The sequence below is a fragment of the Lynx canadensis genome, chromosome E1 (genome assembly GCF_007474595.2).
Source record: "Lynx canadensis isolate LIC74 chromosome E1, mLynCan4.pri.v2, whole genome shotgun sequence".
NCBI classification, from domain to species: domain Eukaryota; kingdom Metazoa; phylum Chordata; class Mammalia; order Carnivora; family Felidae; genus Lynx; species Lynx canadensis.
Window position 1 is genome coordinate 27,802,098 of NC_044316.2, and position 20,263 is coordinate 27,822,360.

At 44.1% G+C, this 20,263-nt stretch overlaps 1 protein-coding gene and 1 non-coding gene across 2 annotated transcripts in view; both read left to right on the plus strand.

Annotated features, from left to right (window-relative positions):
• The window catches only part of TEX14 (testis expressed 14, intercellular bridge forming factor), a 96,268-nt gene that overhangs the window by 28,194 nt on the left and 47,811 nt on the right, over positions 1–20,263 (plus strand). The window contains exons 3-10 of the mRNA XM_030294594.1: positions 1,768–1,803; positions 2,446–2,560; positions 8,448–8,613; positions 9,638–9,774; positions 13,989–14,070; positions 14,960–15,090; positions 16,855–16,968; positions 18,011–18,134. Coding sequence (XP_030150454.1) covers positions 1,768–1,803; positions 2,446–2,560; positions 8,448–8,613; positions 9,638–9,774; positions 13,989–14,070; positions 14,960–15,090; positions 16,855–16,968; positions 18,011–18,134 — 905 coding nt within the window. The remainder of the gene's footprint in view (positions 1–1,767; positions 1,804–2,445; positions 2,561–8,447; positions 8,614–9,637; positions 9,775–13,988; positions 14,071–14,959; positions 15,091–16,854; positions 16,969–18,010; positions 18,135–20,263) is intronic.
• Positions 1,542–1,756, plus strand: LOC115501938. The gene has a single exon (XR_003964984.1). It is a non-coding gene; the product is annotated as a small nucleolar RNA U3 (small nucleolar RNA).

Sequence of the window (20,263 nt, forward strand, 5' to 3'; positions counted from 1 at the left end):
GGATTCTCTCTCTCGCCCCCTCTTTCTCTCTCTCAAAATAAATAAATAAGCTTTTTAAAAAAGTTAAATGAAACTCTTATTTCCCTTGTCACTGTGACCCACTTGTTCTAGGTTTTCTCTTACCTCTTTTGGTTTCCTTCTCCCTACTTTTTGGCTTTGTCCTCTCGGCTTGCCCCTTAGATGTTAGTGGGCCTCAGGGCTCCATACTCAACTCTTTGTTATTTAGGTAGGATATTTTGTGACTCATTTTCACCCATGGCTTAAAATGGCCAATTACAATGTTTACAACCCCTATCTCGCCCAGTTCTCTGCACTGACACCTTTGCTTGAATTCATTATTCGATACTAGGTGTTTGGGATATTGTTGGTATACAAGGGCAGTTCATAGTCTCTGCTCTTCTGAGACACAGTCTTGTGCAAAGAGCAGGCATTAATCAAAGAAACACACAGAGAAGATGTTTGATGTAGTTAAGGAGGTCAGGGAAGGGTGCCCTTAGAGGACACTTGGACAGATGTCTTAATGATGAATTGAAGTTAAGTTGAGAAGGGGTTTGGAGAGAATTCCTGTAAGAGAACAGCTTGTGCAAAGGCTCTGTGGCAGAAGGTAAAATGGTGAGCCTAAGAGCTGTTAAGTTCAGTATGGCTGAAGTGAGAGGGAATTTGGTGCAAAATAAGGCTGGAGAGCTGATTGTGGGCCAGACCGTGAACGGCCTAGTAAGCTATGTGTATTGTCCTTAGCCCAAGAGCTGAGAGCTCCTGAAACTTTAAGCAGGAGAATTATGTATTGTGTTTATTTAAACACAACTTTTATGTAAATAAAAATTCCTTCATTTGTTAAAAAAAATCTCCAAAAGAACATTTATGTCTGGTATTTTGATCACAGGATTAAGTTTAAAAACAGGGAGTGGTAGGGCGCCTGGGTGGGTCAGCCTGATAAGCCTCCAATTTAGGTCATGATCTCACGGTTATGAGTTCCAGCTGCATGGGGTCTCTGCTGTCAGCACGAAGCCCACTTAAGATTTTCCGTCCCCTCTCTTTGCCCCTCCTCAGTTTACACTGCCTCTCAAAAATAAATAAACATCAAAAAATAAAAATAAAAACGGAGTGCTTTGCAAATGCAAGTCTTTGGCTTTGGGCTTAAGTTTCATCATCTACTTCTTAACATATTTCTCGCAAAAGGATTCCTCACTTACACGGTTGGTCTAAACTGAGGCGCATCCTGGACTTCCGGCGCGCTTTGTAGTCGTCATCATTAACCTAAACCTGACGCTGCGGCAACAGGGGTGGAGGTTGCAAAAAAATGGCGTGTGATTGGCTGCTTATCAACTGTATGGTAATCAAAGTGATGACTTGAATTGTCTTCTGAAATGCAATTTATTTAAAAACGCTTTGTCGAACTTTGGTAATGAATAATTCTTTGGTAAACACATACCAGTGTACACCTGAAAAATTATTGACGTTTAAATAAAGAAAAAAAACTTCACCATCAGTGTAATGTAGGTGGGTTTCTTTCACTCTGGAAAGTTGGGTTCCTTGCTGTCAAGACTATACTTTCAGGGATCGTTTCTATAGTTCGTTACTAGAGAAGTTTCTCTGACTGTGTAGAGTACCCAAAACCACGAGGAGGAGGCGAAGTGTTCTCTCCTGAGCGTGAAGCTGGCTTTTGGTGCTGTCGTTACAGTGGCTGATTGCCATTGATGATCGTTCTTACTTTCTTTTTAGGAGAGTAAGAGGGAGAGAGCACAGTCTGAGTGGTTTGTTTTTTTTTTTTTTTCAGTCGTTATAGACTAGGGGGCTTTTACGGTAAGTTAAGGCTTTTTACCGTTTGGGCTCTTGTGTTTTAGGACCGTAGCTGGCTTGAGGACACTTTGTAGTGTTTCTTGGTATGTACTTTTTAATGGTTGTGTTTATTTTCTATTAGCTGTTTTTTTTTTTTTGTTTGGGGACTTTTTCTTTTTATCTTTATGACATTTCTTGATTGTTAAGCTAGTTTTGTAGTTTAGCGCTGGTTTGTGTTTCTGAACCAACTAGGTTGTTGGTCATGTGAACCTGATAGTAGTTTACACCATTTCATAGTAAGAAAGGGAAAGCACAGGTGCGGGAGAGTGGGAGGCTACGGAGGGACTCTGAAGTAGGCTCCTCAAGAGTCAGATGCTCTAATTATTTAGCCACCCAGGTGCCCCATAACCTGGAAATAATTTTAATTGGGCTTTTAGAGTGCTGGGGTGGGATGCTTTCATACAACCTTCTGTAAGTAGTATTTTTGATGAATGGAATGCTGGTTGCCTTTAGCTAATTTGTGAGTTTTTATGTTTGAAAAAAAAGCTTACAGTAGTAAAACATAAAAATACTGTATAAGGGAATTAAAATTTTCTCCTGGTAGGAACTTCTCTAGTTTTAGGGGATTTCGTGATGTTTGTATTGACCCTTGCATTTGTTTTGCAGGAATTTATGTTGATGCAGTTAACTCCCTGGGCCAGACTGCACTTTTTGTTGCGGCATTACTAGGCCTTACGAAGGTAGTTGATGTTCTGGTGGATTATGGATCAGATCCAAATCAGTAAGTACAATAACATCGCTGTCTAGAAAATGAGTAGTATGCTTTTATTTAAAAAAATTTTTAATGATTATTTTTTGAGAGAGAGAGAGAGAGAGAGAGAGAGCGAGCAGGGGAGGAGTAGAGAGAGGGAGCCACAGAAGCCAAAGCAGGCTCCAGGCTCTGAGCCATCAGCAGAACAGAGCCTGATGTGGGGCTCGAACTCACGAACCATGAGATCATGACCTGAGCCGAAGTTCAACGTTTAACTGACTGGGCCATCCAGGCAACCCCCCTCCAAAATTTTTTTTAATGTTTATTTTATTTTTGAGAGAGAGGGTGTGAGTGAGTGAGGGAGGGGCAGAGAGTGTAGGAAACACGGAATCTGAAGCAGGCTCCAGGCTCTGAGCTGTCAGCACAGAGCCCAATGTGAGGGCTTGAACGTGAGATCATGTCCTTAGCTTAACCAACTGAGCCACTCAGGTGGCCCAGTAGTATGTTTTTAAAATGAGTTGGGGCATTTAGGAAATTATTTGGGAAGATATTAAAAGAGTCTTACTAATTTATATCAGTGAAAAATAGTTGTATTAGCTATGTTGAGACATACTTTTAACTGCTAATAAAAAGCTTTCTAAGCAGTTTTACTAGGCCCAGTGAAATAATTCGATCTTAATTAATTAGTTATTAACAGCACAATTGCCATATTTCCACCCCAGGTTACAATTTGTATGATTCACTTAAGCAGTTTAATATACCCACCAACCAAGTTCTTCTTTAATATACTTGGCATCAGTTTCTCAGGATGACTTGTAATTGTGGTCTAAAAGAATCTGAGTTTAATCGTTGGCCCAACTTATAATATGGGTGTAATGTAATCAATAAGCTACGCTTGAACATCTCTTCTCTGTGTAGCACTTTTGCTTTTCCCAGGGCTTTCCCAGGCACCAGCTCACTTGATCTTTACAACCACCTTCTCAAGAGGAAGGGGACAGTAGGTATTTTTACAGTTCCTACTGGACAGAACCAGAAACAGATTTTGAATACTTACTTGATTCTGGCTGATTTTCACAGGAATTCCAGAATACAGTAATAAAAGTCATAAAATAGCATTCCCATCTCACATGAGGAGGCCCTGTTTAATGTACTTTAAAAAGTATTGATGTCAGGGGCGCCTAGGTGGCTCAGTCGGTTGAGTGTCCGACTTCGGCTCAGGTCATGATCTCATGTTTCATGGGTTCGAGCCCCGCATAGGGCTCTGTGCTGACAGCTCAGAGCCAGGAGCCTGCTTCAGATTCTGTCTCCCTTGTTCTCTCCTCCACTCATGATCTCTTTCTTTCTCAAAAATAAATAAACATTAAAAAAAATTATTGATGTCAGAAGATTTGGGGGGGAGGTTTTGTTTGTTTTTTGTTATAAGATTGCTTGCTTAGTGGGAGAAAACTTGGAAGCTTGCAAAAGTATAATGAAAAAATGCCAATTGACAAGTATTAGGTTTGTATAACCCAGATATAACTTAATACAGTGAACATTTTGCTGTTTCCTTCTAGACTCACATACACTCTCCTGTCCTGTATTAATGTTTAATTTCAAAGCTCAGGGGCTCAGGGTTTAATTTCAAAGCCTGAGTGGCTCAGTCTGTTAAGTGTCTGATTTAGGCTCAGTTCGTGATCTCGCAGTCCATGAGTTCAAGCCCTGTGTGGGGCTTTGTGCTGACAGCTCAGAGCCTGGAGCCTGCTTCAAATTCTGATTCTTCCTCTCTCTTTCTCTCTCTCTGCCTCTCCCCTGCTCATGCTCATGCTCTCTCTCTCTCTCTCTCTCAAAAATGAATAAATGTTAAAAAAAAATAATTTCAAAGCTCAGAAAGGAAAGGCTGTCTCACCTGTTTGTAGGTAAGAGCATTGTAGGAAGCCACACTGGGGAATCCCTGGAGTTCTCAGCAAAAATGCAGTATTTTCCAGTCATCTTCAATTACATCTGTTTTGTGCAGGCTTAGAGTTGGGCTCTTTAAAGATCAAATCATTCAAACATTTAATATTCCAGTTTAGGGAACTGAGGCCCAGAAAATTTAAGTGACTGGCCCATAATGGTGCATTAATGATAGAGATGAGACCAGGAGCCCAGGCCTTAAGAACTCAGTTTGACTTTCCTTTTTTAGAAGTCCCCATGGTACCAGGGGGAGGTAGGAAAGGATGTTGTCAAAGGGAGGAAGGCAAACCACATGGGTTTGTATTTTGTGATAGGACCATTTTCACATTTATCTTCTTCTGATCTTCTGATCAAGGTGAAGGAAAATTTCTGGGGGAAGCTGTATTCTTAAGTACTCAAAGGAAATGCTGTGGTGGCTGGAGCCTACTGAATGCCCAGGGTCAGATGCCTGTGGGACCAAGTGGAGTCAATGAGTACAGACTCTAAGAAGGGTTAGGAATTTGTTGCTGGGCAGGAAAGGGAGCCAGGGAGACCAGATCTTCCAAATTTCCAAGTGGCTGAAAATTCCAGTTTTTAATGTGAAGTCTCCCAGTATTAAATATTGTCTGTTGTTAGGGCAGCTGGGTGGCTCAATCCAACCTTGGCTCAGGTCATGATCTCACAGTGTGAGTTTGAGCCCTGCATTGGGCTCTGTGCTGACAGCTCAGAACCTGGAGCCTGCTTGGGATTCTGTGTCTCCCTTTCTCTCTGCCCCTCCCCTACTTGTGCTCTGTCTCTCAAAAATAAATAAAATGTAAATATTGTCTGTTGTTTTAAATTCCTTTTTATTATTTATTAATTTTTTTTAAGTTTATTTATTTACATTGAGAGAGTGAACACAAGCTGGGGAGGAGCAGAGAGAAGGAGAGACAGAATCCCAGAGAGGCTCTGTGCCATCAGTGCACAGCCTGATGCAGGGCTTGAACTCATGAACCATGAGAACATGACCTGAGCCAAGATCAAGAGTCAGACGTTTAGCCACCTGTACTACCCAGGCACCCCTTAAATTCCTTTTTACAACATTGTGTGGGCCAAATAAAACATGCTTCTGGGTTGCCAAATCAGTCTGCAGGCCTCTAGTTTCATCCTCTAGGAGGATATTATAGTTCCTACAGTTTAGTGTGCCATTGGAGACTGACCCAGAAACAGGAGAGTGTTCACAATGAAATCTCAAGTGTGTACAGGCCAACCTTGTTGGCACCACCTGGGGAACTTGTAAAAAACACACATTCCTGGGCCTCATGCTTGCAGATTCTGACTCAGTCTGGTGTGTTCTTTGACAATCTGTATTTTTGACAAATATCCTAATGGCTCATTAACTAAATTATGGTATACCCACACATTAGAACACTATGCAGCTGTTTAAAATAATTGAGATGTCTTGGGACAACTGGGTGGCTCAGTTGGTTGAGCGTCTGACTCTTGATTTCGGCTCAGGTCATGATCTCATGGTTTGTGAGTGTGAGCTCCACATCGGGCTTTGTTCTGTCAGCTTGGGATTCTGTCTCTTCCTCTCTCTCTGTCCCTCCCTAGCTTTTGCTCACACTCTCGTTCTCTCTCAAAATAAATAAATAAAAATAAAATAAAAAAAAGAATTGGAGTGACTTGTATGTTGTCATATGGAAATTTCTCCAAGATACATTAAGTGAAAAAACTTAAATGCAGAACAGTTTATGTAGCATATTCTTATTCCTACTTGTATATGCAGAGAACATTTCTTTTTAAAAATTTTTCTTTAAAGTTTATTTATTTGGAGAGAGAGAGTACGTGTGTGTGCCAGTGGGGTTGGGGCAGAGAGAAAGGGAGAGAAAGGGTCTGAAACAGAATCTGCAACAGGATCTGCGCTGTCAGCATGGAGCCTGGCCCATTCAGTGCTCAATCTCACGAACCTGTGAGATTACTCATAAACTGAGCCAAAATCAAGGTTGAGGCCTAACTGCTTAATCGACTAAGCCACCCAGGCACCCCTGCAGAGAAGATTTCTGAAAGGATATAAAAACTTGTAACAATAGTTGTCTTTGAGCAAGAGAACTGAGGATCTAGAACTAGGAGACTTTTTTTTCTTTAAAGATTTATTTTATTTATTTATTTATTTATTTATTTATTTAGAGTGCAAGTGGGGTAAAAGGGCAGAGGGAGAGAAAGAGAGAATCTCAAGAAGATTTCATGCTCAGCGCAGAGTCTGATGTGGGGTTTGATGCCATAACCGTGAGGTCATGACCTAAGCCGAAATCAAGAGTTGGAGGCTTAACCAACTGAGCCACCCAGACACTCCTAAAGATTTTGTTTTATTTTTTATTTTTCTAAATACTTTGTCTTTCTTTCTTTTTTTTTTTTTAGTTCATTTAATTTTGAGAGAGAAAGAGACTGTGAGCAGGGGAGAGAGAGAGAGAGAGAGAGAGAGAGAGAGAGACCCAAGCAGTCTCAGTGCTGTCAGCGCAAGCCCAATGTGGGACTTGAACCCATGAACTGTGAGATCATGACCTGAACTGAAATCAAGAGTCAGACACTTAACTGACTGAGCCACCTATGTGCCCCAAGATTTTATTTTTAAGTAATCTGTCTACCTAACATGGGACTCAAACTTACAACCCTGAGATCAAGAATCATATGCTTTACAGACTAAGCCATCCAGGGAGACTTTTTCTTTTTCCTTTTTTTTTTTTTTTTTTTTTAATTTTTAAAGTAGGCTCCACACCCAGTGTGGGGCTTGAACTCATGACCTCAAGATTCACATCACCTCAAGAGTCACATGCCCTACTAACTGAGCCAGTCAGGCACTACCACCTTCAGACTCCTTTCTTTCTTCTCAACTTCCTCCTCCGTTTTCATTTTGTTTCTTCTTCTCCTTCTCTTTTCCCTCTGCCTTCTCCTGTTTGTGTTTCTTTTTCACAAGAACCACAGTAAGCTTCCTGTGTGGTCCTAATGTGCAGCCAGGTTAAGAAACCACAGCTATATATCACATATCACTGTATTCTGAACACAATAAATGCCACCCTCTTATGCTTCAGATTGTTAATTGGCTTTGGTGACGTTTTCCTGAGTTGCAGATTTTTTTTGTTAAGTTTATTTATTTATTTTGAGAGAGAGAGAATACAAGCAAGGAAGGGGCAGAGATGGAGAGAATCTCAAGCAGGCTCAGTACCCTCAGCACAGAGCCCCATGTGGGGCTTGAACTCACAAACCATGAGATCATGAATTGAGCCAAAACCAAGAGTCAATACTTAACCAACTGAGCCACCCAGCTGCCCTGTAGATTTTTTTTTTTTTTTTTTTAATTTTCTTTTTTTTTTTAATGTTTATTTTTGAGAGAGAGAGTATGAGCGGAGTACGGGCAGAGAGAGGGAGACACAGAATCAGAAGCAGGCTCCAGGCTCTGAGCTGTCAAGCACAGAGTCCGACACGATGTTCGAACTCACGAATCATGAGATCATGACCTGAGCCAAAGTCGGACGCTCAACCCTACTGAGCCACCCAGGCGTCCCTGGGCCCTGTAGATTCTTGATCAGATTGCTGGTGCCGAGGTTTTGCGGGCCTCTACTGGGGGATTTGGGAGATAGAGACATTCTCACAAGAGAGGGATGGTGTCTGGTTAGGTTGTGCTTCACCAGCCTGACCTCGAGACCCTACACACATGAAGAAATTGTTTCAGAGCAGCCAGTATCAAAGGGCAATGGGAAAAGGGATACCAGATTTGGAACCAGACCCATACTTGGGTATGAATTTCAGCTTTGCCCTTTTGTTTCCTTATCTGTATATTGGAAAATGATACCACCTTGAAGGGTAGAGGTAAGGGTGGAAAAAGAGGATGTATATAAAGCTCCTGTTGGCAAAGCCTCACAAATGATATTATTATAATCCTCCCAAAGGTTTCCTTTGTAAAAAGAGAGCTTTTTGTGTCACCCATTGAATCCTTCCCACCTTATACTGCTACTTTCCCCTCCAGCCGCTGCTTTGATGGGAGCACCCCTGTTCATGCAGCAGCATTTTCAGGGAATCAGTGGATCCTCAGTAAACTGCTGGATGCAGGGGGTGATCTTCGACTCCACGACGAGAAGGGTCAAAATCCACAGACCTGGGCCCTGACAGCAGGGAAGGAGCGCAGCACCGTGGTAAGGTTGGGCCCACTCTGTAGCCACAGCCAAGGCAGAGCACTGGGCTGGGAGCCAGGAGCCCAGGGATCAGGGGCTGATCCTGGGGACAGCACAGGGCTTGTAGTGGTCTTGCTTTCGGCACTGGACACACAGGCCTGGGTTGAAGCAAGTTACCCAGCTATAAAACCTCAGGCAAGATTAGTGAACTTTTCTTTCCTGGCCATCCATTCAGTGAGAAGGAAGAAGAGTTTTTTTTGAGAGACCATGTGCAACAGGGGAGGGACAGAGGGAGAAGGAGACACAATCCAAATCATCCTCCAGGCTCTGAGCTGTCAGCACAGAGCCTGATGCGGGGCTTGAACCCACAAACTGTGAGTGAGATCGTGACCTGAGCTGAAGTTGGCCGCTTAACCGACTGAGCCTCCCAGGCACCTGAGGAGGGAGAACAGTTGTAATTTTGACCCTTGACTAGCACTTAACTACACATCAGAGGTTCTGAATTAAATTAGCTCAGTATTAAGTCATTTAATCTTCACAATAAATCGGTCATGTAGATGCCGTTATTGTCCCCATTTAACAGATGAGGAAACTGAGGCCCACTGGCATTACATAACCTGTTGAGGCTGCACACTGGCAGGTGTGATGCGTTTGAATGAGGTCTAAATAACATGACAGATGTAAAGCATAAAGTGCATGCACAATACTTGGCATGTGGAGGGAGGAGGGAGGTGGGCAGAGGCCTCCCTTCCCTCCCCCTGGTTCTCCAACTCATTAGCTTTTTGCCTTAGACAAGTAATTTTGCTCCTTCTGCTTCAGTTTCCTCATCTGTTAATGGAGGGAGTTGGAGGAAATGATTGCCAAATCACCTCTCTGGAAACATTCTGTAAAAAAAAAATCACTTGAGCCCTTCCCTTTCCAGAGATTTCCCTGTCAGGGGCTCCTGGCTCCTCAGCTCCATTCATGTCAGACTCTTCCAGTTGCACTGAAAGCCAGGGTAGCCACTAGTTGCCTCAGCACTGAGCATCTTCACGCTGTGTTGCAGATGGTGGAGTTCATGCAGCGCTGTGCCTCGCACATGCAGGCCATCATACAGGGCTTCTCCTATGACCTCCTAAAGAAGATTGACTCCCCTCAGCGGCTCATCAGTGGCCCACCCCGGCTTGGTGGCCTCATACAGGGGTGAGTGCTGCCTTGAGCTGAGCCAAGTGGAATATTCGGCGGGCATCATCCCAGGCTTTCTTGTAGGAGTCCTGCACCGTGAGCCACCATGGTCCCCTCCATATTGGTCCCCTCCAGGATCTGGCCCACCCTAAGTGGTGAGCTCTGAAGGAGAGGATGTGGCCGCTTAAAAATGTACCCAGAGGAGCACCTTCAGCTGTCGTGCCCCTATCCAGGAATGTCCAGGGGAAATGAGTTCTGGGCTCTAGTGGGCACCACCCTGTGGTTAGCAAAGAAAGAACTTTTCAGGTCTGAGGAGCCCTGCAGAAAACTCCTTCCCAGCAGAGCAGCCAACTGGATTTTTTGTCCTCTCCCAAACCATGGAAAGAGTGTTCCTTTATCTCTAAGACTACAAAAGAATACAAATGCTTAACCTAGCGTCCTCAGGCTGGCGTGATTTGCTGCCAGCTAGTGGGCAGCCCACCTAACCCCATCACAGCTGCAGGAGGTGGGCCTCAGGTTTATCTCCATGCTCAACTGCCTAGCTATTTGAAATTCTTAGGGCTTAAAATAAAACAAAATAAAATAAAGTTCTTAGGGCTTTATTAATTCAGGGTTTGTATCCAGAGAATCCTTTCCATTTTGATTTTCTCTGATGGCATCACTTTCTGTAGTCAGAGTTGCAAGACTTGTCACACCCTCGCAGGCTTCCTTGTCCTGTCCTTCCCTGCACAAGTCCTGGTTTTCTTTCTGGGTGCCGTTGGCTTCTTAGGAAAAATGAGTTAATTCCCTTGAGGTCTAGTTACTTCTAACAGCTCCCCCCATGCCCCCCTGCCAGTCTTGCCAGTCTCTGCCAAAAACCCTTTAGGTCATTCCCCATAGCTATCAGAATAAACTACTTCCTCATCTGACCTTGGAGGCCCTGCTGAGCTCGGCTCCTTGCCTGTCCTTGCCCTCCCCCTTGTGTGGAGTTCCCTCCTTCAGAGTTTGGAGAGACTTGTCCCAGTTTGTAATGATTTTATTTATATATGTTCTTGCCTGTTTCTAATAAGACTGAACACTGCTAACTGAGAAAAGGAGGCAAAACTGAACAAGACACAAAGACCTTTTATTTGGGGTCTCAGAATTGCAATTCAGGGAGCACAGATTCTGGTACCAAGCAGAAAAGTGGGGGAAAGTGAGTCTTTTTTGTGAGAAAGAAGGGGGCTAATTATAGAACTTAGATAAAGAAGAGAAGAGGAAAAAGCCTGTTAACTGGTACTAAGTAACTGCTTGAGCTGGTTTTTGTTTTTTTTTTTTTAACCTTTCTTTATTTTTGAGAGAGAGAGAGAGAGAAAGTAGGGGAGCAACAGAGAGAGAAGGAGACACAGGGTCCAAAGCAGGCTCCAGGCTCTGAGCTGTCAGCACAGAGCCCAGCGCCGGGCTCGAACTCATGATCAGTGGGTTCATGACCTGAGCTGAAGTCAGCTCAACCAGCTGAGCCACCCAGGCACCCCTTGAGCTATTTTTGATTACTACTCTCTGTTTTTTTTTTTTGGTGCCGTCAAATAAAACTATTCTTGGTGTGCATTAGTAAACTATTCTGTCTTAAAGTTTATACCAACAGTTTTATGGCGTGAATGCCATTTGTTCTGTTGAATTTTATGGGCAACTGCTTTGTGAAACCATTGCTGCTTCTGGCCCAGTTCAGGAGTTCATTAGTTGGAAAGGAAGATGGAACTTCAAAATGGAGTCTGTCACATTCAGAAATTTTATACAGTTCCACAACCCCAAGAGGGCAAGGCCTGTGTGTGTCTTGCTCACCATCACCAGCCCTTCACTGCTTGTTGTATGGTAGGGCTGAGTACAAGGTGAGGGGGTACAAGGGCCAGCCTAAAGGAAAATCCAAGTTAAGTGTTAAAAAACCTAACAAATTTCAGATACTAATCTAGATGTAGCATTTATTTTATAGTTAGATGAAACATTATTTTTTTAATGGGGTTGGACCATGCAGTACTTAATGGACAGTAGAGTGGAAGTACATAGATCCCCCTTTTTAATGTGAAGAAAACACATGAATCCTTGAGATAAGAACTGGCTTCTCAGATCTATGAGTGAGGCCCATGTCGGTAAGATTCCTTACAGGTACGTGTTTACGTAGAGCCTGGTTGGGGGGGGGGAATAAAAAGCACTGAATTGAGGGGCGCCTGGGTGGCGCAGTCGGTTAAGCGTCCGACTTCAGCCAGGTCACGATCTCGCGGTCCCTGAGTTCGAGCCCCGCGTCAGGCTCTGGGCTGATGGCTCAGAGCCTGGAGCCTGTTTCCGATTCTGTGTCTCCCTCTCTCTCTGCCCCTCCCCCGTTCATGCTCTGTCTCTCTCTGTCCCAAAAATAAACGTTGAAAAAAAAAATTAAAAAAAAAAAAAAAAAAAGCACTGAATTGAGAAGAACAGATGGTTGTATTGGTATAGATAACGGAAGTCAGTTTTCCCCCTTCCACCCAGCTGAATTTACTTAAATAGACATGGCCCGAGAAATTCAGGTAAAAGAGCAAGAAATGTTGATCTGATTGTAGTTATAGTCCAGGTCCCTGCTGGAGAACAACCAGTTCCTCTGCTTAAACGGAGCTCATACCCTTTAAAAAGCCACTCACACACCTGAGAAGCCCCAGATGGGAAGGGGGACTAGTGTCAATGGTATCCTCCTGTTCTGGTGCTGCTGGGGAGGCATGCCGTTGCTGCCACCTCAAAATCTGTTCCCCTGGGCAGGAAACAGTTGTTGTCCCCTGGATATTTGAGGCCTGAGCATGTAGCCTCTGTTTCTAGAGGAGATTAAGAATTTGGTGTAAGAAGGGGGCATGTCCACTCAGATTACGTTGACCAGATAGCTTATCCTCCATGCTGGGCTGCTTTTCGAGTGAAGGGGATGCTACCACGAATGATACTGGAACATTACGTATAAATTGGGATGTCCAGTTTATCTCAGTCCAAACTGTGGAGTCTTCATTTAAACCTCACAGCAGCTAAAAGTGAGGAAGGGACAGCCTGGCCTAAGTTGCTAACGAGATAGAGCCTAAAAGTATCTCTGAAAGCAGAGTAAAGAATTTGCTTCTGTGCATGAAAAGTGGGCACATGGAGCCTCACAGAGCTGATGTGGGGTGAGGATGAGTACACACTGTTACCTGCAGCTCCTTTGCCATTTGCTGAGGGAGGGAAAATGGCTCCAGCACTAGCAGAATGTTTTGTCCTTCAATCTGAGCCTAAACTACTCATTTGGAAAGCATTAAGTAAGCACCTACTACATGCATGCCACCATGCCAGCCTTGGGGAGTCAAAGAAATATAAGCCATTCCTTGCCAGACTCTCAGTTCATGGGGGGTCCCAGTGTGCAGTGTCCCACGGTGGTGGTTTGGGTGTGGTATGTGGAAAGAGCAGTGGCTGGAATGAGTATCAGGGTCTGTCTGGCCATTCCTGCTGCTCTGTGACCTCAGACCAGCAGGTTCCCCCTCTCTGGGCTCCATTTGTCCCATCTATAAAAATAAAAGCTGGATAAGATGTTTTGTTCTTAAAAGAAAAAAAGACATGTTTTGATTCTTTCCAACTTTGACCATTTGAACTCATCGTCTATTGCTGCATATTGAATCCACCCCCAAGCCACCCAAACTTAGCAGTTTCAAACAGCAGTAAACATTTCTATCTCACACAATCTCTGTGGGTCAGAATTCAGGGAATGGCTTAGCTATGTGGATCTGGCTTAGGGTTTCTTATGAAGTTGTAGTCAAGATGTCAGGTAGGGCTTTATCATCTGAAGGCTTCACTGGGACTGGAAGATCCAGTTCCAAGATAGCATACTCACATGGCTGGCAAATTGGTAGTGGGTGTTGGGCCTCTCCATAGGGCTGCTAGAGTGTCCTCACAACATGGTAGCTGGCCTCCTTCAGAGCAAGGGATCCGAGAGTGATCAGAACAGAAGCTCTGGTGGATCTAGCCTTGGAAATCAACCACTCCATCATTTATTCAGTGCCCAGTTGGCCTAACAGGTCTGCCCTATCTGAAACCCACAAAGGCAAGATTACCAGGAGGTGGAAATCACAGGGCCCTCTCATAGGCTGGCTCTTACGTAGTTTCATGATAAAAAGTCAAGTAGTAAAGACAAAATGAACTACACTTTCTCATAGCTCTGGATATGGTTAATTCATAGCTCAGTTCCTCTGGATATGGTTAATTCTTACTTTTCTTCCTTTTAAAAATACTTCTAGAAACCCTAATGGCTCTCCTAACCGACTGCTTAAAGCTGGAGTCATTTCTGCACAAAATATCTACAGCTTTGGCTTTGGGAAGGTAAGAGGTTGCTACTGACACCCAGCATTTGCAGGGCCAACTGGAGAGCCAACTGGCCCTGACTCTGGCCCCACTTCCCCCAACCCTGTCCAACTCTTTCTTCCTTACCCTCTCCAGAGTGTTGTTTCTTCTTTACTACTTTTGCAGGACAGATAACTCTTAGTCTTCTTGTCCTTACTGAAAAATGGAGAAAGCCCTGGAAAGTTCCCTTGAATGACATTGGGCTAGATTTGAGGAGTTTAGAAAATGATCCTTTCATTAATTCCCAGTGAGGGCCCCAGACATGTCTCCCTGAAGAGAAGCAGAGAGCTACACTGACCCTGTAGGTCTTATTGGTGGTTGACTTGCCCTCCGTAACTTTTTGTTGGAATGCCTTTAAGGCATTGAGATTTTGAACTGAGAAATGTGTTGAGGGAAAATATCTTTTGGGTTCTTGGTTCTGCCCATCAAAGAGAGACATTTGGGAATGTAACTGGGTGTCTGGGTGATGTTTGCTGACAGTTTTCCCTAGCCCCGCATCTGTTGGTTGTGCCTAGGCAGCCTTGGGTGGGAAGGAGGGAGCAGGAATGTTGGCCTTGGCTGCACATAGGTCTGGGTTCTGTGGGGGCACAAGAGGCCTGTGAGCCCCAGCCTGGTACTTCAGGCAGGCGTCTGACCTCTCTTCATGAGCCTTGGTTTCCTCACTAGTAAAAGGGAAAGAATATTACAACCTTGCAGGGTTTCTAGGCAGATTAAAAATAGTACAAATTAAAGAATAGTGTCCAGTGCATAGGGGAATTCAGCAACTTTTGGTAAATAGCAGTTATTATTTTTAGCTGGCACAGGATTCTGAGGGCATTTTGCTTTTCCTCTTTTCTCCCCTCAATTTGAAGCTGTGCTCTGCTCTCAGTTTTATCTCACAGGGGGAGCACAGCTGGCCTACCTGGGATCTCTTCCAGTAATTGGAGAAAAGGAAGTGATTCAAGCTGATGATGAGCCTACCTTCTCTTTCTTCAGTGGCCCCTACATGGTCATGACCAAGTAAGCAGAAGCTGGCCAGTGGGAGGTCTGATTTAGTCCCACAGGAAGGGTGGGCTTCATGTGATTCCCTTACGTGTGGAGGGTTTCCCCCAAAACACAAACAATGAAGAATATACGTCAAAATCAGGGTTTTTCAACCTGGACACCATTGATGTTTTTGGCTGGTATCCTTCATTGTTGGGGGCTGTCCTGTGCAGTGTAGGATGTTTAAGAGCATCTCTGGTTTCTATTCACTGGATGCCGGTACCAGCCTCTGCTGACCCCTTTCCACCGTTGTGACTGTGACAACTCAGAGCGTCTACAGACATTGCCAGATGCCCCGCATCCCCCCACCCCAGAACAACTTATCTAAAAGATTACTCATGATGATGTTCTAATCTCTCTGTTTTCTAGAGTTAGAGGCAGCTTAGTGGTTACCGTCTGGCCTCTGATATAGGCCAGAGGGAATTGATTGAGGCCTCTGTGGAAGCCAGAACAGGCATCAGCTACAGCTCTCACCAGCCAGCTGCGGGGGCGGGGGAAGCAGTAATGGGATTTGTCTATGACAAAAGTGCCTGGGGTATTCTCAGTCCCCAGAGACCTGGCACCTGCAGGGTCCCAAGAGTTGTCTTGGCCAAGGTTTCTTGGCCTGCTTGAACCTGGATGCTTCTTCCCTGCCTAGAAGAAACACCTTTCCAAAAAGGCCTCTGCCAGACTCCTGAGGCCCTCTATCCCCTAGTTTCCTGCCTGTGCCACAGATTTGTTACCAGGTCCCCCCTCCTTTCTGTCCTACTGCTGTGGTCTTTGTTCAAGTCATCAGTGCCCCTCACACAGACTAGCTTCCTAGCCAGTTCCCCATTTTCTGACCACCCCTCCCTACCATTCCCCACACTGCTGGTGCTGTTATCTTTTTTTTTTTTTAATGTTTATTTATTTTTGAGAGAGAGAGAGACAGAGAATGAGCAGGGGAGGGGCAGAGAGAGAGAGGAAGACACAGAGTCCAAAGCAGGCTCCAGGCTCTGTGTTGTCAGCACAGAGCTCAATGCGGGGCTCAAACCCACGAACTATGAGATCATGACCTGAGCTGAAGTCAGACACTTAACTGACTGAGCCACTCAGGTGCCCCTAATGCTGTTGTCTTTCTAAAATGCAAACCCAGGGGCACCTGGCTAGCATTCTACTCTTGATTTCGGCTCAGGTCATAATCTCATGGTTCGATTCATGAGATAGAGGCCTCACATTGGGCTCTGTGCTAACAGCATGGATGCTGCTTAGGATTTTCTCTCTCCCTTTCTTTCTGCCCACCCTGCCCCCCCTCCCAATAAATAAATAGGGGCTCCTGGGTGGCTCAGTTGGTTGGACGTCCAACTTTTGATTTCAGCTCAGGTCTCTCAGTTTTCTGAGTTTGAGCCCAGCATGGGCTGATAGCGCAGCTAAAGCTTGAGATTCTCCCTCTTTCTCTGCCCCTTTCCCACTCACACTCTCTGTGTCCCTCTCAAAATAAATAAAATAAACTTTAAATAAGTAAATAAATAGACAAACATTAAAAAATGAAAAAGAAATGCAAACCTGGTGGAGTCACTCCCTCCCTCAAATCCTTCAGTGACTTCCTGCCACTCATACTAAGTTCCAGAGGGTGCTTTAGGACTAGGGGGGTAGGGGAAGGGAGGACCCAATGGTGCAGAGTGGAGTTGCTTTATAGATTCTGTGTAAATGCCACTGCTCCTGTTTTTGCCTGGGAGAGCTGCTCATTCCTTGCTCTCACACTTTCTCCTGCCCTTGTAGTCTGGTGTGGAATGGGAGCAGGGTCACAGTGAAGGAGCTGAATCTCCCCACCCATCCTCACTGCAGCAGGGTTCGGCTGGCTGACTTGTTAATTGCAGAGCAGGAACACAGCAGGTGAGAAAGAAGCCCAAGAGCCTGGTGCATTACAATCCACGTCTCTTTACAGACCCAAGTTCAGGGCTGTACGGTTCTGGTGCTGGTGCTGTTGCAGAGGTGTGGAGACCAGCCCCCCTCAGCCTCAGCATTTCCTGACTGTTGGAATGGGCTCATTTGACTTCTAGAGAAAGAGAGAGAGAGAGAAAGGGAAATTAATGGATAGCCTGAGGGGTGGGAATGGTGGTGCTGAGGGGCTTAATTCTGTTAGCTGATTGACTTCCCATAACACTTGTCTCCAAGCCAGTAGCCCCTGAGGCTTTTTGGCCCTGTGCCCAGGAGGACAGCATGCACAGTCCTGTCTTCATAGATGATGGCTGTGCATGAGATCCACACAACTGAGGAACTGAGTCTGCCATTGAGGACATGCCCATGGGTGTACCTTAGTACCTTAAGTTTCCTACGGCTCCAGGGTTAATCCTTTAGCTCTTGCTAAAGCAGGATCTTGGTTCATGGTTTCACACCAGGACTGCTGAGTGAGTGGACCCAGTTCCTTGAGTAGGACACTCAACCCCTGCAAGAGATGTATCAGAGGCCAAACTCTTCCTTTTGGGGGAAATCAGCCTAAAGGGACCCCAGGAGGCTGGAAGGATACATATACACAATGTGGGCTTTGATGTGAGACTGAGGGGTGTGTGACTTTGGGCAAGTTTCTGACATCTCCCTGACCTTGTTTTCCTTATCTCAAAAATGAGTATAAAGTATTTCGTACAGGTGGTTGTTGAGATGATGCATGTAAAGTACCTTGATCAGTAGCTCTTGGTGATGTTGTGTCTTGTCATCATCATTGTCGATGACTAAGCCCTCAGGTTCTGATCAGTGAGAGACCATAGATTTCCCTATCCCTATCTCACCCCACCCATCCTGTTTTCTTAGAAAGACATTAGGTACAAATGGTATTTGTTTAGAATGTGTTCAAGGGGCCTAGGAGGAAGGAAAGCACTCATTTTTTCATCATATCTTTCTGCCCTCTACCTCATGTGAAGCTGCTTTTGTTTTGTAGTAAGCTGCGGCACCCGCACCTGCTACAGCTGATGGCTGTGTGCCTGTCCCAAGACCTAGAGAGGACCCGCCTTGTTTACGAGCGCATCACTGTCGGCACACTGTTTGGTGTCCTCCACGAACGGGTAAATGGCTGTTTTTGGTGAATTTTCTCTTGCTGCCCTCTCTGCTTCTCACCGCTGCCCTCTTCCCCCTACCCCAGAAGTGGAGCTCCCATTTGTGTATGTGAGGACGATAAACCTCCTAATTCTTTACTTTCTAAGGGTATATAATGCACCACTTAAGGACCTGATTGGAACTAGTGTGATTTTATTGTCTGTCCTGTTTCTTCATCAAACCTCTAAGAGTTCAGCAGACCCAGAAAACACACAGATGCATTTCTAGCTAACTGTAATCACACAGCCCCTGGCTTTGTTTTCCTGTAGTTTCACTTATTTCTTTCAGGGCCTTTGCTGTAGAGAGAGGTTTGTTTATATACAGACCTGTATCACTCCCTTTCACTTTTCAGATTTCTTTGTAGGAACATCTTTCAGGGCCCATTGACTCCCTAGGAAGTGTGCTTTGGGCTGAGATGTGCCTTCAGAGAGGTCCTGAAGCATTTGTTTTTCTTTCTCTATGACTTTATTCTAAAGATCCTAGGCTGGAATGAGAAGAGACCCTCCAGAAAGAGTCCTTTCCCAAAATGGCTAGCCATTCCTCCTGCCTAAGAACTTACTAGTGTTATTTCTCTTCCCCTCCCTTTCCCTCTCCTCCCCTTTCTTCTCCTGTCATTTGATGAAGGCATACCTTAAAATGCCATTTCTCTGGGGAATAGGATAGAGAGGTCAGAAATAAACCCAGGCTTATATGGTCAGTTAATGTGCAACCAAGGAGGCAAGAACATACAATAGGGAAAAGACAGTTTCTTTATCAAATGGTGTTGGGAAAACTGGACAGCTATGTGCAAAACAATGAAATTGGACCACTTCGTTAGACCATACACAAAAATAAGCTCAAAATGGATTGAAGATCTAAACGTGCGACCTGAAACCATCACAGTATTAAAAGAAATCATAGGTAGTAATCTCTTGGATATGGGCTTTAGCAACAAATTTATGGATATGTCTCCTCAGGCAAGGGAAACACAAACAAAAATAAACTGTTGGGACCACACTGAAATAAAAAGCTTTTGCACAGCCAGGGAAACCATCAGTAGAACAAAAAGCCAATTGACTATAAATGGAAGAAGATATTTGCAAATGATATATTGCAACTAAATACCAAAAAAAAAAAAAAAAGAGGGGGGCCAAATGATCAGATTAAAATGGGTAGAGGACTCGAATAGACATTTTTCTAGAGGAGACATACAGTTAGCAAACACACATGAAAAGATGTTCAGTATCACCAAACATCAGGAAAATGCAAATCAAAACCACAATAAGATATCACCTCATACCTGTCAGAATGGCTAGTATCAGAAAGACAAGATATAATAAGTGTTGGTGAGGATGTAGAGAAAAAGGAACCCTTTGGGGTACCTGAGTGGTTCAGTTGGTTAAGCATCCGACTTCGGCTCAGGTCATAATCTTGCAGGTCATGAATTCGAGCCCCACATTAAGCTCTGTGCTGATAGCTCAGAGCCTGGAGCCTGCTTCAGATTCTGTGTCTTTCTCTCTTTGCCCCTCCCCTGCACATACTCTGTCTCTCTCAAAAATAAATAAAGAAATTTTTTTGAAAAAAGAAAAAGGAACCATTTTGCACTGTTGATAGGCATGTAAATTGGTGCAACCACTGTTGAAAATAGCATGGAGGTTTCTCAAATAATTAAAAATAGAACTACTATATGATATAGCAATTCCACTACTAGGTATTTATGAAAAGAAAATGAAAATACCAATTCAAAAAGATATATGCACCCCTAAGCATTATTTATAATAGCCAAGATATGGAAACAACTTAAGTGTCCAGAAATAGATGAATGGATAAAGAAGAGGTGAGATATATGTATATATCTATATGATATGTGTATAATGATATGTGTATATATGTATATATAATATATATGGTAAATATACATATATATAATGTGAAATTATGATAATATGAAATATGTTTCACAGATGGAATATTACTCAGCCATAAAAAAGATTGAGATCTTGCCATTTTCAACAATGTGGATGGACCTAGAGAGGATATTATGCTAAGTGAAATAAGTCAGACTAAGACAAATGTCGTATCATTTCACTTGTGTATGGAAACTAAACAACCAACCAAC